We start from the raw sequence: 18,966 nt of genomic DNA, 5'->3' as shown, positions 1-18,966 counted from the left end.
ACTCCATGGTTGCCTCTAACTTTCATCAACACAGTAATAAATGTTTCTGTATTTCCCCTTAACTATGCAAGAACTTCTTTGGGATATGTATCAATCAAAGATGCTGTTGTTCAGTCACTCAGTCGTGTCCAACTCTTTGCAACCCCATGGACTGCAGCATGCTAGGCTTCCCTGTCATTCACCATCTCCCAGAGCTCACTCAAACTCATGTCCATTGAGGCAGTGATGCAATCCAACCATCTCATCCTCCATCATCCCCTTATGTGTGCGTGTATGTATATGTGTGTGTATATATATATATATATATATATATATATATATAGTAAGAGAAATGCAGCTTTATTTTTCTCCATAGAGCAGGACATTTTTCCCAACACTATCTACAAAATAACCCACCTTTCTCCCACAGGTATGTTTTACTATGTTTGTTACATATAATGTTAGCAATGAATTTGCTATGTTCTTTAGATTTATATTTTATATCATTGATCCAGTTGTTTATATAACACTAATATTACCATACTCTTTTATTAGCGTTATAAAGCAATATGCTTTATGAAGACCTCCCTTTAATCAGTGAGATTTTCAGATGCAATTCAATAAAATCTAATCTGACTAGTTTATGCAGAAAAAATTAAGAGATATTAAAAGAAGAGGTATAACCTAAATTAAATCCCTTATGATTATAGAGTGGAAGTGAGAAATAGATTTAAGGGACTAGATCTGATAAATAGAGTGCCTGATGAGCTATGGACGGAGGTTCGTGACATTGTACAGGAGACAGGGATCAAGACCATCTCGATGGAGAAGAATGCAAAAAAGTAAAATGGCTGTCTGAGGAGGGCTTACAAATAGCTGTGAAAAGAAGAGAAGTGAAAAGCAAAGGAGAAAAGGAAAGATATAAGCATCTGAAGGCAGAGTTCCAACGAATAGCAAGGAGAGATAAGAAAACCTTCCTCAGTGATCACGACAAAGAAATAGAGGGAAATAACAGAATGAGAAAGACTAGAGATCTCTTCACGAAAAGTAGAGATACCAAGGGAACATTTCATGCAAAGATGGGCTGGATAAAGGACAGAAATGGTACGGACCTAACAGAAGCAGAAGATATTAAGAAGAGGTCTCAAGAATACACAGACCTGTACAAATAGAGTTTCACGACCCAGATAATCACAATGGTGTGATCACTCACCTAGAAGCAGACATCCTGGAATGTGAAGTCAAGTGCGCCTTAGAAAGCATCACTATGAACAAACCTAGTGGACGTGATGGCATTCCTGTTGAGCTCTTCAAAATCCTGAAAGATGATTCTGTGAAAGTGCTGCAGTCAACATGCCAGCAAATTTGGAAAACTCAGCAGTGGCCACAGGACTGGAAAAGGTCAGTTTTCATTCCAGTGCCAAAGAAAGGCAATGCCAAAGAATACTCAAATACCACACAATTGCACTCATCTCACACGCTAGTAAAGTAATGCTCCAAATTCTCCAAGCCAGGCTTCAGCAATATATGAACCATGAACTTCCTGATGCTCAAGCTGGTTTTAGAACAGGCAGAGGAACCAGAGATCAAATTGCCAACATCTGCTGGATCATGGAAAAAGGAAGAGAGTTCCAGGAAAACATCTATTTCTGCTTTATTGACTATGCCAAAGCCTTTGACTGTGTGGATCACAATAAACTGTGGAAAATTGTGAAAGAGTTGGAGAAGACTCTTGCAAGTCCCTTGGACTGCAAGGAGATACAACCAGCCCATCCTAAAGGAGACCAGTCCTGGGTGTTCATTGGAAGGACTGATGCTGAGCTGAAACTCCAATACTTTGGCCACCTCATGGGAAGAGTTGACTCAAATTGGAAAAGACCCTGATGCTGGGAGTGGTTGGGGGCAGGAGGAGAAGGGGACGATAGAGGATGAGATGGCTGGATGGCATCTATAACTCAATGGACATGAGTTTGAGTGAACTACGGGAGTTGGTGATGGACAGGGATGCCTGGCGTGCTGCGATTCATGGGGTCGCAAAGTGTTGGACATGACTGAGCGACTGAACTGAACTGTACTGAACCATCTAAAGGTTTGGTCTGAATGAAACAAATATTTCAAAGGATAGATTCCACTGGGCTCCTTATTCCTCATCGATTTTCCACAGTTCCAGAAGGTGCTCATCCACTGTAGTCAGTCTCGTATTCATGGAGCTCTGAGAATAATCCATCTGAGATGGTCATTCATGCCCAGAAATCCTCCATGTTTCCAATGTAAGATGAAATGAAACCTTAATCTTATTCCACAAAAGAGCAAATGAGGCCATCTGAAATGGACCTTTCATCTCCTGACACCCTGGTGTCACACTAAGTCCACACCTTACATCTGCTAATCAAACTCACTTAACAGATATTAAACAGAGAAGCGGACCCCTCACTAGTCCCTACTGACTAGCTCCTGCTGCTGCTAAGTCGCTTCAGTCGTGTCTGACTCTATGCGACCCCATAGACAGCAGCTCACCAGGCTCTGCTATCCCTGGGATTCTCCAGGCAAGAATACTGGAGTGAGTTGCCATTTCCTTCTCCAATGCATGAAGGTGAAAAGTGAAAGTGAAGTCGCTCAGTCATGTCCAACTCCTAGTGACCTCATGGACTGCAGCCTACAAGGCTCCTCCGTCCATGGGATTTTCCAGGCAAGAGTACTGGGGTGGGTTGTCATTGCCTTCTCCGACCGACTAGCTAGGAAAAGACATTTGATGTGGAATCAGTCACCAAAACAGGAAGTGGAGAAGAGGAAGAAAAGGCACAAGTTCAGAGTCAAGACAGACCTAAATCCAAATGCCAGCTCTTCCACCTTGTGACCCAGGGCAACTCTCTCCTTGGAGCCTCAGTTTCTTCATCTCTAAAACTGGGACAGTAACACCTACTTCAGAGTCAGCCTGTTGTAAACAGTCAGCAGTAAACTGTAATTGCTTCCCATTCCTTTCCTTCTTTTCTAAACCGCATGTAAAGACCCTGACCAGTAGAAAGCACTTGTGTAGGAATTATAGTATATGTGACTATTTTTAATGTATATATAGATCATTCACTCTTCCTTCAAGTAACACCAGAAGAGAATCCCCTGGGAGTCCAGCGGTTAGGACTCCAAGTTTCCACTACAGGGTGTATGGGTGGGGAACTAAGATCCCACAGCCAAAAAAAAAAAAAAAATACCCAATATAAACTCAGTAACCGTAACAAAAAGAACTTTTTTAACTCTGAAAAAGAGCTAACTCCAAAAGATATCTTAATGTTAGTTGAATCAGCCTATTGCAATAATCTAAACATGTTACATACTCACATTAATGTGGAAAAAGTAGTGGTATGTTGAGTCCTTTGCTCATATAATATGGGAAAGGAAAATCACTAAAAATTATTTGGGGAGCACTTATTCCAGGTCTAAAATTGTTGAAAGTATTCTAAGTAAGCAACTTTTTCGTTTTCCCATGGAAAAGATCAATGAGTGCTGATGACTTCTAGTACCATTTTGACACAGTATATATGAAATACCAAGTATGGAATCACCAGCTTCCCTTCAGTACCAGGTGGAGAAGAAAGAAGGATTTATGAGGGAGTTAAATATGCTAGAACACCTTGTACAGAAGTAACCTAAAAGGGTCACATTTTAGAACCAGCTCGTTGCAACAGCAACCCCATGTAGTAAATATACTTGGACAGAAGAAATGTTTCACAGGAGTCTGTAGGTCTCAGATCCATGCAATTTATGGACCGCCCATCATATTTCTTTGTTAAAGGTAGAAGCCAATAGTTTGGCTTGATCACGTGGACCATGGGTCTATCTGAGGCAATGGGAAACATTCTGAATGAGGATCCAGACAAACCAGTTGCCAGCAATTTTCTGGACGTGATATTTGTGCAATTTTATGCAAATCATTTATTGCCTAAAAAGCAGTTTCTTCACTTCTATAAGAGATTATGTAGACTAATCAATTGTGGAGGTTAATTAATTTTACTTAATAAAGAACTTCCATAATAAAGTTCTTTCTAAATTACATATTTCTATATAAATACTATTGTTTTACATAGGAAATATAACATGACCAAAACAATAATCCTACTTTTTCAAAACAGCAAATAGAACTTGATTTTTCTGTGTTGTGATCTATTAACTGACTTAGAGATTATTAATGTATCAAACAACAAAAGGAGGAAACATTAGAGGCTTTTCTATGCTGCAGCCTTGGGAATGAAAGTAATCATTAATGATTGTGTTGTGATGGGCTGAATTTTGTCTCTTCCCACCTCCCCCACCCACTCAAAATATATGTTGGAGACCTAATCCCTAGTACCTCAGAATGTGACTTTATTTAGAGAGTGCTCTTTAGAAAAATAATCAAGTTAAAATAAGATGTGGGTGGACTCTAATCCAGTATGACTGGTGTCCTTATAAAAAAGGGAAATTGGGACACAGAGATGAGACTAATAAAGGGAAAACAACGTGAAGAGACACAGAGAAAAGCTGTCCATCTACAAGCCAAGGAGAGGGTCCTGAAACACATCCTTCTCTCACAGCCCTTGGAAGGAACCAGACTTGCTGACACCTTAATCATGGACTTTGATTCTCTACTTCAAGACAACAAATTTCTGTTGTTGAAGGCACCCATTTTGTCACAGTGGCCTTGGAAAACAAATATATGGTACTAATAATTATGTTATAGAACATATATTCTCCTTTGAAAAACCTTTTTTGGGTTCAAGAGATCTGGGTCAACACAGGAGTATATACATGCATTAATGTTATTTGTTATATATTGTAATTAAAAAAAAAAAAACTCAAAGCCCTGTTAAAGCAAATTTTAGAAGGTTCTTGTGACTAAGAAAGAAAACTGTGCCCCTATAGCAAGAGTCACCAACTGGAGACGTATATTTTTTTGTTTGTTTTTATTTTTTAATTTAAATTTATTTATTTTAATTGGAGGCTAATTACTTTACAATATTGTATTGGTTTTGCCATACATTAACATGAATCCACCACAGGTGTACACGTGTTCCCCATCCTGAACCCCGCTCCCACCTCCCTCCCCATACCATCCCTCTGGGTCATCCCAGTGCACCAGTCCCGAGCATCCTGTATCATGCATCAAACCTGGACTGGCGATTCATTTCACATATGATAACATACATGTTTCAATGCCATTCTCCCAAATTATCCCACCCTCGCCCTCTCCCACAGAGTCCAAAAGACTGTTCTATACATCAGTGTCTCGTATGTACATTGCTGTCTCGTATACAGGGTTATTGTTACCATCTTTCTAAATTCCATATATACACGTTAGTATACTGTATTGCTGTTTTTCTTTTTGGCTTAATTCACTCTGTATAATAGGCTCCAGTTTCATCCACCTCATTAGAACTGACTCAAATGTATTCTTTTTAATGGCTGAGTAATACTCCATTGTGTATATGTACCACTGCTTTCTTATCCATTCATCTGCTGATGGACATCTAGGTTGCTTCCATGTCCTGGCTATTATAAACAGTGCTGCGATGAACATTGGGGCACACGTGTCTCTTTAAATTCTGGTTTCCTCGGTGTGTATGCCCAGCAGTGGGGTTGCTGGGTCATAAGGTAGTTCTATTTCCAGTTTTCTAAGGGATCTCCACACTGTTCTCCATAGTGGCTGTACTAGTTTGCATTCCCACCAACAGTGTAAGAGGGTTCCCTTTTCTCCACACCCTCTCCAGCATTTATTGCTTGTAGACTTTTGGATCACAGCCATTCTGACTGGCATGAAATCGTACCTTATTGTGGTTTTGATTTGCATTTCTCTGATAATGAGTGACGTTGAGCATCTTTTCATGTGTTTGTTAGCCTTTTCATGTGTTTATTAGTATGTCTTCTTTAGAGAAATGTCTGTTTAGTTCTTTGGCCCATTTTTTTGATTGGGTCATTTATTTTTCTGGAATTGAGCTGTAGGAGTTGCTTGTATATTTTGGAGATTAGTTCTTTGTCCATTGCTTCATTTGCTGTTATTTTCGCCCATTCTGAAGGCTGTCTTTTCACCTTGCTTATAGTTTCCTTTGTTGTGCAAAGCTTTTAATTTTAATTAGGTCCTGTTTGTTTATTTTTGCTTTTAATTTCCAATATTCTGGGAGGTGGGTCACAGAGGATCCTACTGTGATTTATGTCGGAGAGTGTTTTGTCTATGTTCTCCTCTATAAGTTTTATAGTTTCTGGTCTTACGTTTAGATCTTTAATCTATTTTGAGTTTATTTTTGTGTATGGTGTTAGAAAGTGTTCTAGTTTCATTGTTTTACAAGTGGTAGACCAGTTTTCCCAGCACCACTTGTTAAAGAGATTGTCTTTTCTCCATTGTATATTCTTGCCTCCTTTGTCAAAGATAAGGTGTCCATAGGTGCATGGATTTAAGTCTGGGCTTTCTATTTTGTTCCATTGATCTAATTTTCTGTCTTTGTGCCAGTACCATACTGTCTTGATGACTGTGGCTTTGTATTAGATCCTAAATTCAGGCAGGCTGGTTTCTCCAGTTCCATTCTTCTTTCTCAAGATTGCTTTGGCTATTTGAGGTTTTTTTGTATTTCCATACAAATTTGTTCTAGCTCTGTGAAAAATATCGTTGGTAGTTTGATAGGGATTGCATTGAATCTATAGATTGCTTTGGATAGTATACTCATTTTCACTATATTGATTCTTCTGATCCATGAACACGGGATATTTCTCCATCTATTTGTATCCTCTGATTTCTTTCACCAGTGTTTTATACTTTTCTATATATCAGTCTTTTGTTTCTTTAGGTAGATATATTCCTAGGTATTTTATTCTTTTTGTTACAATGGTGAGTGGAATTGTTTCCTTAATTTCTCTTTCTATTTTATCATTATTAGAGTATAGGAATGCAAGGGATTTCTGTGTGTTGATTGGAGATACATTTTAAATTTTTAAAAGGTGAGTTTTCCTCTGGTTCTTAAAATAATGAATTCTAAATACATAATGTGGAAAATATGGAAAAGTATAAAAATCATGTGAATGCCATATCCCAGAAATATTATTGATAATATTTGGGTATATATCTTTTTTCCTTTGTCTATGCATAAATATTTTTAACAAAATTGGACTGCATGTGCTTATATGCACAAACACATGAATACATACATACATATTTGGGTACCTTGGATTTTTTAACATTATTTCTGAAATATTTTTGCCTATTAATAAGTATACATAGAATTTGGATTCTAGTTGAAAACATTCCTCAAAATATTCTATGATAGAGATGCACTATAATTTGTGTACCAGTTTTCCTAGGATTAAATATTTAGATTTCAGGAAGAATACTTCATAAACACCTTTATATATAAATCTTTTCACAGCTATTTGTAAGGCCTCCTCAGACAGCCATTTTGCTTTTTTGCATTTCTTTTCCATGGGGATGGTCTTGATCCCTGTCTCCTGTACAATGTCATGAACAACCGTCAATAGGTCATCAGACACTCTATCTATCAGATCTAGACCCTCAAATCTATTTCTCGCTTCCACTGTATAATCATAAGGGATTTGATTTAGGTCATACCTGAAAGGTCTAGTGGTTTTCCCTACTTTCTTCAATTTGAGTCAGAATTTGGCAGTAAGAAGGTCATGATCTGAGCCACAGTCATCTCCCAGTCTTGTTTTGGCTGACTGTATAGAGCTTCTCCATTTTTGGATGCAAAGAATATAATCAATCTGATTTCGGTGTTGACCACCTGGTGATGTCCATGTGTAGAGTCTTCTCTTGTGTTGTTGGAAGACAGTGTTTGCTATGACCAGTGCGTTCTCTTGGCAAAACTCTATTAGCCTTTGTCCTGCTTCATTCTGTACTCAAAGGCCAAATTTACCTATTACTCCAGGTGTTTCCTGACTTCCTACTTTTGCATTCCACTCCCCTATAATGAAAAGGACATCTTTTTTGGGTGTTAGTTCTAAAAGGTCTTGTAGGTCTTCATAGAACCGTTCAACTTCAGCTTCTTCAGCATTACTGGTTGGGGCATAGACTTGGATTACTGTGACATTGAATGGTTTGCCTTGGAAACGAACAGAGATCATTCTGTCGTTTTTGAGATTGCATCAAAGTACTGCATTTCAGACTCTTTTGTTGACCATGATGGCTGCTCCATTTCGTCTAAGGAATTCCTGCCCACAGTAGTAGATATAATGGTCATCTGAGTTAAATTCACCCATTCCAGTCCATTTCAGTTCGCTGATTCCTAGAATGTCAACGTTCACTCTTGCCATCTCCTGTTTGACCACTTCCAATTTGCCTTGATTCATGGACCTAACATTCCAGGTTCCTATGCAATATTGCTCTTTACAGCATTGGACCTTGCTTCTATCACGAGTCATATCCACAACTGGGTATTGTTTTTGCATTAGTTCCATCCCTTCATTCTTTCTGGAGTTATTTCTCCACTGGTTTCCAGTAGCATATTGGGCACCTGCTGACCTGAGGAGTTCCTCTTTCAGTATCCTATCAATTTGCCTTTTCATACTGCTCTTGGGCTCCAAAATCACAGCAGATGGTGACTGCAGCCTTGAAATTAAAAGACATTTTCTCCTTGGAAGGAAAGTTATGAACAACCTAGATAGCATATTGAAAAGCAGAGACATTACTTTGCCAACAAAGGTCCGTCTAGTAAAGGCTTTGGTTTTTCCAGTGGTCATGTATGGATGTGAGAGTTGGACGGTGAAGAAGGCTGAGCACCAAAGACTTGATGCTTTTGAACTGTGGTGTTGGAGAAGACTCTTGAGAGTCCCTTGGACTGCAAGGAGATCCAACCAGTCCATTCTAAAGGAGATCAGTCCTGGGTGTTCTTTGGAAGGAATGATGTTAAAGCTGAAACTCCACTACTTTGGCCACGTCATGCAAAGAATTGACTCATTGGAAAAGACACTGATGCTGAGAGGGATTAGGGCAGGAGGAGAAGGGGATGACAGAGGATGAGATGGCTGGATGGCATCATCGACTTGATGGACGTGAGTTTGAGTGAACTCTGGGAGCTGGTGATGGACAGGGAGGCCTGTCATCCTGCAATTCCTGGGATTGCAAAGAGACGGACACGACTGAGTGACTGAACTGAACTGAACTGATACATAAGTCTGTCTAAACTTCCAGCTATTTCTTTCTTAAGGGTTCTTCCATCTTCATTTTTTACATGACCACTTATAAAATAACATAAAATTACAGTTATTTCTTTAGACTAGCTTCTACAAAGGGGATTCCCTGGGTTAAACAGTGAGAATATTTTAAGACTCTTGGTAAATATTAATTTACTCAATGAAACATTTGCAGAGTCCCTACTTGGGTCAGGCACTGAGCTAGACACAACATCCCCCTATGAAAATGGTATTGTCAAAAGGAACAAAATGCTTAAAGCAGTGATAGTCTTCAGGATAACTGCTGTGATAGGGAAAATACAGTATTATGGAAACACACAGGTATTAAGACTACTTTGGTTGTGGGGTTCCAGGAACACGTCCCAGCTGGAGTGACACCTGAACTAAAACGTAAGGGAATATGAATGAACCTGATAAAGACTGGGTCAAGTAGGAAGAGGTCAAAGAAACAGCATCGGGACAGACCTGGAAGCACCTGTGGACGCACAAGTGGAGAGCACTTGGGTAGATGGTAGTTCCACTGTTTGATATAGAAACAAAAAAAACAGTGAGTTTGTCTTAATTGTTTCTTTTGTTTGGGGAAGGGAAGAAGATGAAAAGCTAAACTAACCCTTCAGAGATCAGATGAGTCGCTCAGTCGTGTCCGACTCCTCGTGACCCCATGAATCGCAGCACACCAGGCCTCCCTGTCCATCACCAACTCCTGGGGTTCACTGAGACTCACGTCCATCGAGTCAGTGAGGCCATCCAGCCATCTCATCCTCTGTTGTCCCCTTCTCCTCCTGCCCCCAATCCCTCCCAGCATCAGAGTCTTTTCCAATGAGTCAACTCTTCGCATGAGGTGGCCAAAGTACTGGAGTTTCAGCTTTAGCATCATTCCTTCCAAAGAAATCCCAGGGCTGATCTCCTTCAGAATGGACTGGTTGGATCTCCTTGCAGTCCAAGGGACTCTCAAGAGTCTTCTCCAACACCACAGTTCAAAAGCATCAAGTCTTCGGCGCTCAGCCTTCTTCACCATCCAACTCTCACATCCATACATGACCACAGGAAAAACCAAAGCCTTGACTAGATGGACCTTTGTTGGCAAAGTAACGTCTCTGCTTTTGAACATGCTATCCAGGTTGGTCACAACTCTCCTTCCAAGGAGTAAGCATCTTTTAATTGCATGGCTGCAGTCACCATCCGCAGTGATTTTGGAGCCCAAAAAAATAAAGTCCGACACTGTTTCCCCATCTATTTCCCATGAAGTGATGGGACCAGATGCCATGATCTTCGTTTTCTGAATGTTGAGCTTTAAGCCCACTTTTTCACTCTCCACTTTTACCTTCATCAAGAGGCTTTTTAGTTCCTCTTCACTTTCTGGCATAAGGGTGGTGTCATCTGCATATCTGAGGTTATTGATATTTCTCCCGGCAATCTTGATTCCAGCTTGTGTTTCTTCCAGTCCAGCGTTTCTCATGATGTACTCAGAATATAAGTTAAATAAACAGGGTGATAATATACAGCCTTGACGAACTCCTTTTCCTATTTGGAACCAGTCTGTTGTTCCATGTCCAGTTCTAACTGTTGCTTCCTGACCTGCATACAAATTTCTCAAGAGGCAGATCAGGTGGTCTGGTATTCCCATCTCTTTCAGAATTTTCCACAGTTTATTGTGATCCACACAGTCAAAGGCTTTGGCATAGTCAATAAGGCAGAAATAGATGTTTTTCTGGAACTCTCTTGCTTTTTCCATGATCCAGCAGATGTTGGCAATTTGATCTCTGGTTCCTCTGCCTGTTCTAAAACCAGCTTGAACATCAAGAAGTTCACGGTTCACATATTGCTGAAGCCTGGCTTGGAGAATTTTGAGCATTACTTTACTAGCGTGTGAGATGAGTGCAATTGTGCAGAAGTTTGAGCATTCTTTGACATTGCCTTTCTTTGGGATTGGAATGAAAACTGACCTTTTCCAGTCCTGTGGCCACTGCTGAGTTTTCAAATTTGCTGTCATATTGAGTGCAGCACTTTCACAGCATCATCTTTCAGGATTTGGAATAGCTCAACTGGAATTCCATCACCTCCACTAGCTTTGTTTGTAGTGATGCTTTCTAAGGCCCACTTGGCTTCACATTCCAGGATGTCTGGCTCTAGGTCAGTGATCACACCATCATGATTATCTGGGTCTTGAAGATCTTTTTTGTACAGTTCTTCTGTGTATTCTTGCCATCTCTTCTTAATATCTTCTGCTTGTTAGGTCCATACCATTTCTGTCCTTTATCAAGCCCATCTTTGCATGAAACGATCCTTTGGTATCTCCGATTTTCTTGAAGAGATCCCTAGTCTTTCCCATTCTGTTGTTTTCCTCTATTTCTTTGCATTGATCACTGAAGAAGGCTTTCTTATCTCTCCTTGCTATTCTTCGGAACTCTGCATTCAGATGTTTATATCTTTCCTTTTCTCCTTTGCTTTTTGCTTCTCTTCTTTTCACAGCTATTTGTAAGGCCTCCCCAGACAGCCATTTGCTTTTTTGCATTTCTTTTCCATGGGGATGGTCTTGATCCCTGTCTCAGGTACAATGTCACAAACCTCATTCCATAGTTCATCAGGCACTCTATCTATCAGATCTAGGCCCTTAAATCTATTTCTCACTTCCACTGTATAATCATAAGGATTTGATTTAGGTCATACCTGAATGGTCTAGTGGTTTTCCCTACTTTCTTCAATTTAAGTCTGAATTTGGCAATAAGGAGTTCATGGTCTGAGCCACAGTCAGCTCCTGGTCTTGTTTTTGCTGACTATATAGAACTTCTCCATCTTTGGCTGCAAAGAATATAATCAATCTGATTTTGGTGTTGACTATCTGGTGATGTCCATGTATAGAGTCCTCTCTTGTGTTGTTGGAAGAGGGTGTTTGTTATGACCAGTGCATTTTCTTGGCAAAACTCTATTAGTCTTTGCCCTGCTTCATTTCGTATTCCAAGGCGAAATTTGCCTGTTACTCCAGGTGTTTCTTGACTTCCTACTTTTGCATTCCAGTCCCCTATAATGAAAAGGACATCTTTTTTGGGTGTTAGTTCTAAAAGGTCTTGTAGGTCTTCATAGAACCGTTCAACTTCAGCTTCTTCAGCATTACTGGTTGGGGCATAGACTTGGATTACCGTGATATTGAATGGTTTGCCTTGGAAACGAACAGAGATTATTCTGTCATTTTTGAGATTGCATCCAAGTACTGCATTTCGGACTCTTTTGTTGACCATGATGGCTGCTCCATTTCTTCTGAGGGATTCCTGCCCGCAGTAGTAGATATAATGGTCATCTGAGTTAAATTCACCCATTCCAGTCCATTTCAGTTTGCTGATTCCTAGAATGTCGACATTCATTTTTGCCATCACTTGTTTGACCACTTCCAATTTGCCTTGATTTATGGATCTGACATTCCAGGTTCCTGTGCAATATTGCTCTTTACAGCATCGAACCTTGCTTCTATCACCAGTCACATCCACAGCTGGGTATTCTTTTTGCTTTGGATCCATCCCTTCATTCTTTCTGGAGTTATTTCTCCACTGATCTCCAGTAGCATATTGGGCACCTATTGACCTGGGGAGTTTCTCTTTCAGTATCCTATCATTTTGCCTTTTCATACTGTTCACGGGGTTCTCAAGGCAAGAATACTGAAGTGGTTTGCCATTCCCTTCTCCAGTGGACTACATTCTGTCAGATCTCTCCACCATGACCCGCCTTCTTGGGTTGCCCCACGGGCATGGCTTACTTTCATTGAGTTAGACAAGGCTGTGGTCCTAGTGTGATTAGATTGACTAGTTTCCTGTGAGTATGGTTTCAGTGTGTCTGCCCTCTGATGCCCTCTTGCAACACCTACCATCTTACTTGGGTTTCTCTTACCTTGGGATTGGGGTATCTCTTCACGGCTGCTCCAGCAAAGCGCAGCCATTGCTCCTTGCCTTGGACGAGGGGTATCTCCTCACTGCCGCCCTTCCTGACCTTCAATGTGGGATAGCTCCTCTAGGCCCTCCTGCGCCCGCACAGCCACGGCTCCTTGGACGTGGGGTTGGCCCTCCCGGCCACCGCCCCTGGCCTCGGGCGTGGGGTTGTTCCTCCCAGCCGCCGCCCTTGGCCTCGGGAGTGGGGGGAAGGGGTAGCTCCTCCCATTAATTTTAAGTATTTCTGGATTCTTGCACAGAACACAGTGAAACTTATTATACAATTAGAAAAAGGTCAGAGGAGGGAAGACTGAATGGAACAAAAAGTGGCTTCATGGAAGGTGGTTCCTCTTAGACAGAGAGATGTCTCCCTAGCCTTCAGGCAAGGGTGAGTTCTCACATGGATGCAGCAAAATATAGCTCTCAGAAAAACCAGGATAATAAGCCCCCAAAATGCTTCTCTACTCCTACCTTCTCTAAAATACTTAACATTATATTTCAGAAATGAAAACTGCGATTCCACAAGTAACTTAAAAAAAATGTTGGTACTTCCCTGGTGTTCCAGTGGGTAAGAATCTACTTTCCAATGTAGGGTATGTGGTTTCGATCCCTGATTGGGGAACTAAGACCCACATACTGCAGAGCAACTGAGCCCATGCTCCAGAACAAGAGAAGTTCCCACATTTTATCAAAGACCCAGTATAGCCAAAACATAAAAAATAAATAAATAAAATATGCAATGTTGCTTAAAATAGAATAAAATCTTGCTTGATGCACTTTAACCACAATGTAATTAAATAGGATGATACCAGCTATTTCCTAAAAACAGGTTTTCAGGATAAAAGATGGTATACAGGCTCAAGATATGTGACAAAGGCCAAAGTAAAGTAACTTAAAAACAAGACAGACTGTATTTCCTTCTCAGGTTACAGTCCAAATATAAGCAATTCAGGGGCAATGTAGGAGATCCATAGCTTTGGTGATGGTCTTCGTCCATTCGGTTGCTATAACAAAAATACCACAGACTAGAGGTATAAGCAATAAACATGTATTTCTAACAATTCTGAAGGTTAGGAAGTCCAGGATCAAGGTGCCAGTGGATTGGGTATCTGGTGAGGACCCACTTCCTGATTCATAGACCACCATCTTCCTGCTGTTCTGTCATATGGAGGACAGGCAAAGGAGATCTCTGGGGTGCCTTTTATTTATAAGAAAATGAATTCCATTCAAAAGACCTTCACCCTTGCAACCTAAGAATTTCCCAAAGGACCTATGTCCTAATACCATCACTCTGATGATCAGGTTTCAACATACAGATTTTGGCAGGACACGAACGTTCAATCCATCAGTTCAGTTCAGTGTCCGACTCTCGGCAACCCCGTGAACAACAGCATGCCAGGCCTCCCTGTTCATCACCAACTCCCCAAGTTTACCCAAACTCATGTCCATTGAGTCGGTGATGCCATCCAACCATCTCATCCTTTATCACCCCCTTCTCCTCCTGCCCTCAATCTTTCCCAGCATCAGGGTCTTTTCAAATGAGTCAACTCCTTGCACCAGGTGGCCAAAATATTGGAGTTTCAGCTTCAATACCAGTCCTTCCAAATAACACCCAGGACTGACCTCCTTTAGGATGGACTGGTTGGATGTCCTGAAAGTCCAAGGGACTCTCAAGAGTCTTCTACAACACCACAGTTCAAAAGCATCAATTCTTCAGCATTCAGCTTTCTGTATAGTCCAACTCTCACATCCATACATGACTACTGGAAAAACCATAGCCTTGACTAGATAAACTTTGGACCCAAAGTAATGTCTCTGCTTTTTAATATGCTGTCTAGGTTGGCCACAACTTTACTTCCAAGTAGTAAGTGTCTTTTAATTTCATGGCTGCAGTCACCATCTGCAGTGATTTTGGAGCCCCTAAATATAAAGTCTGTCACTGTTTCCCCATCTATTTCCCATGAAGTGATGGGACCAGATGCCATGATCTTAGTTTTCTGAATGTTGAGCTTAGGCCAACTTTTTCACTCTCCTCTTTCAATTTCATCAAGAGGCTCTTTAGTTCTTCACTTTCTGCCACAAGGGTGGTGTCATCTGCATACCGAAGGTTATTTATATTTCTTCCGGCAATCTTGATCCCAGCTTGTGCTTCTTCCAGCCCAACATTTTTCTCATGATGTACTCTGCATATAAGTTAAATAAGCAGGGTGACAATATACAGCCTTGACATACTCCTTTTCCTATTTGGAACCAGTCTGTTGTTCCATGTTCAGTTCTAACTGTTGCTTCCTGACCTGCATATAGGTTTCTCAAGAGGCAGGTCAGGTGGTCTGGCATTCCCATCTCTTTCAGAATTTTTACACAGTCATTGTGATCCACATACTCAAAGGCTTTGGCATAGTCATTAAAGCAGAAATAGATGTTTTTCTGGAACTCTCTAGCTTTTTCCATGATTCAGCGGATGTTGGCAATTTGATCTGGTTCCTCTGCCTTTTCTAAAACCAGCTTGAACATCTGGAAGTTTAGGGTCATTTATTTCTGAAGCCTGGCTTGGAGAATTTTGAGCATTACTTAACTAGCGTGTGAGATGAGTGCAATTGTGCGGTAGTTTGAGCATTCTTTGGCATTACCTTTCTTTGGGATGGAAATGAATACTGACCTTTTCTAGCCCTGTGTCCACTGCTGAGTTTTCCAAGTTTGCTGGCATGTTGAGTGCAGCACTCCACAGCATCATCTTCAGTCCATAACAGTGACTAAGTTTCTGTTGTTATGCCTCCCTCAAAACCCACTTCTACTCAGGGTCCAACACATATGTACAACAATCCTCACAACAGTCTTTCCAATTATCTCAATTTTATGATTTAGGAGATTAGGCACATAGATTGTAAATGGCTGATCCACTCTGACATACTTACTAAGAAGAAGAATCATAAAATATAATTTATGCTTAGTCCTCTTTCCATCGCATCCTTGAAATGAGATAAAAGAGAGGATAAAAATGAATATTATAAATAAAACCTCCATTGAATGTCTGGTTTTACTTTAAATTACCTGGTTATAAGAAACATTTGCCAGAACATTTTTCCAGTGAAGAAAAAAAGAATATTAAGCTAAGTTTCCTCCTCAAGGTCAAACAAGCCAATTACCAGGACCAAATGACAAAACAGAACTTCCAATGAAACTAATTTGCTCCCTCCTAGCCACCTCAGTCAGAAAAGGTAATGGCAACCCACTCCAGTACTCTTGCCCAGAGAATCCCACGGACGGAGGAGCCTGAAAGGCTGCAGTCCATGGGGTTGCGCAGAGTCAGACACGCCTGAAGCGACTTAGCAGCAGCACCAGCAGCCACCACCTCCGTAAATGTGGGGAATATAGACCTGAGCACACAATGTCCCTTCCCTAGTCCTTCATTATAAAACGCTCTTCCTTGGCCATCCTCCCACATCATTGCTCTGAGAAGTCCACAGAGCTAAGAATATATCTCTTCTAGATCTTGCTCTGGTTACCCAGATCCCAGGACTCCCTGCACACAAGGATTCCCCAGATCCACTTTTAAGGTCGGAATGTGCTTCTTGCAAGGACCTTCTTCCCAGATGTAGATATTCCACCAGTGTTTACACAACCCAAGCCCAAGGGGTACTCATGGAATGGCACTTTGCAGGGATTGTAATCATGTTGGGCTAAGGTATCCCCATCAAGAATAGAATCCAAAAATAGATCTGGATATATATAGGAATTTAGTATACTATAAATGCAGTATCCCAATTCATTGGAGCAAGTGTGACGTTTTCGATCAGTAGTGTTCTTATGAATGTTGATCCATTTAGAAAAAATAAATGCAAGTCTCTACATAAAAATTAATTTCTTTTGGGATATACTCCTTTGAATCATATGGTTCAAAATGGAGCTGCTAGTTTCTTGCAGAATCATTCCCTAGACATCACTAATTACTTGGTCAAATGTAGGGCAAAGCTGGGCTAACCCTAGTAGCCACCACACCTTCCAGGGAACAGCATCTGACTCACACTGAGTCAACCAGAGCCCTTCCTGGAAGGTTCTAAGTTGAAAAGAGAAATAGAGAGAGGCATTGAGTCCAGTCCTTCACAAGGGTATAGGGAAGAAGATGTGAGCACAGGAGCTGTAATTGGCCTACATGCTTATATGACGTTCTTAAATCCTCCATTGTTTTGAATCCTCCTCACATTATGTCTCACTTGCTTCCTCTCTCCTTCCTTCAGAGTCAAATTACCTCTACTTCCTTTTGTCACATAGCATTTTACGCACTTCTCTGTCTGAGCACTTACCAAACTGTTTTGAGTTAGCAGTTTACTTTTCATTCCTACAACCAACACTTTTTATTAACAGGGACTATTTTGGGAATGAGGGCTACACCACTGTTGAAATCTGTCTCAGCCTGGAGGAGCCTATAGGCTGAGGAGAAGTGGAGTGGTCAGACTACATGCCTGATAGGCAGGCTGCCTGGGTTTCAATTTACTGTTGAGCAGTTCTGTGACTTCATTAAGATACATGAATTCTCTGAGCTTGAATGCCTTCATAGGCAAAGTGAAGCTCATGAGAAGAGTTGTGAGAATTAAAGGGGTTCACAATTGTCTGGGATCACACCTGGCATCTGCAGATCAAGGATGGTTTCTTTCACCTCTTTATGATCAGTTCTCACCAGAGTAGCTGGCACACAAGGATTTATTTCAATATATACCTGCAAATGAACAAATTTTGTAGCTTTACCAAAAAAAAAAAAAAAAAGTTATAATGAAGGACAAATCCCAGAGCCACACCGCCGCCTTGTGGAGGGATAATAAGGTTTCAGGAGGTTTTCTGTGCTCAGGGGTTTGTATTCAGCTCTCCCTGCTGCCCCCACCACTGTGTCGCTCACAGCACAGAAGTACAAGGCAGAGTCACTCCCTAGAACAGATGGTTTCTTCAGGTGGAAAGAGGTATGGCTCTTGTTAAATTCAGCCTCAAAACCGTAGTTGCCTTTAACCAAGCTGTCCCCTCCGATGTATTTCAGAAGGAACTGGAGACTTTGATTGCGATGCTGGACATACCAGAAAAGATAAGGGCTCCCCGAAACTGAATAGGTGCATTTCACAGTCACTGGATCCCCTTCCGCGACAGGGATCACAGCTTCTGGCTGAGTCACCAACTGAGCTGTCAGCCCACCTGTGAAGTAACGCACAATACATCAGTGAAGCTTGAAAAAGAACGTAAGCGGGTAATACAAGTGCAAAACGGGAAGGGAACATCACTCACTGAGTGTAAACAGAATCCCAAGTGTCCAGATGTGTGCAGAGGCCATGGCTCAAGCTGGGCTGGATGGGGGCTCCTTTGCAGCTCACGTTTGCTGGAGATATGGCACCACCCCAGAGACTATGTTCTCCACGAGCACAGCGTTTTACAAATGGCCCCTGGTGCTTCCGGGCACCCGTATCTTCTCTCTGTAGAGCAAGCTCTTCTCTCAAACCTCCGTGAGAAGCAAGACTGCAGCACCTCCTGGACTCAAGACAAACCGCACAGTGCAGCGCCCCCTAGAGCCCACTTAGAATCAGGAGACTTTCTAGAGACTTTCTAGCAGCTGAGCTTCTTGGAGAAGGCAATGGCAACCACTCCAGTATTCTTGCCTGGAAAATCCCGTGGACGGAGGAGCCTGGTGGGCTGCCGTCTATGGGGTCGCACAGAGTTGGACACGACTAAAGCGACTTAGCAGCAGCAGCAGCAGTTAAGCTGCTTAACTAGTGACTCAGCAGTAAAGATTCCGCCTGGCAATGCAGGAGACTTCAGTTCCATCTTGGGTCAGGAAGATCCTCCGGAGGAGGAAATGACAACCCACTCCAGTATTTTTGCCTGGAAAATTCCATGGACAGAGGAGCCTGGCGGGTTA

General features: G+C 41.4%; 1 gene segment (V, D, J or C); it reads right to left on the bottom strand.

Annotated features, from left to right (window-relative positions):
• Window positions 1-17,791: 17,791 nt before the first annotated feature.
• LOC112577814 lies at window positions 17,792-18,689 on the bottom strand. The segment is given in 2 exon segments: window positions 17,792-18,248; window positions 18,339-18,689. Coding segments are annotated over 2 exon segments (462 nt in total).
• Between the last annotated feature and the right edge of the window lie 277 nt (window positions 18,690-18,966).

This window comes from Bubalus bubalis, chromosome 11, assembly GCF_019923935.1.
Source record: "Bubalus bubalis isolate 160015118507 breed Murrah chromosome 11, NDDB_SH_1, whole genome shotgun sequence".
Taxonomy (NCBI): Eukaryota; Metazoa; Chordata; class Mammalia; order Artiodactyla; family Bovidae; genus Bubalus; species Bubalus bubalis.
The sequence above is the reverse complement of the archived record's forward strand: the minus strand, read 5'-3'. Positions and strand labels throughout refer to the sequence as shown.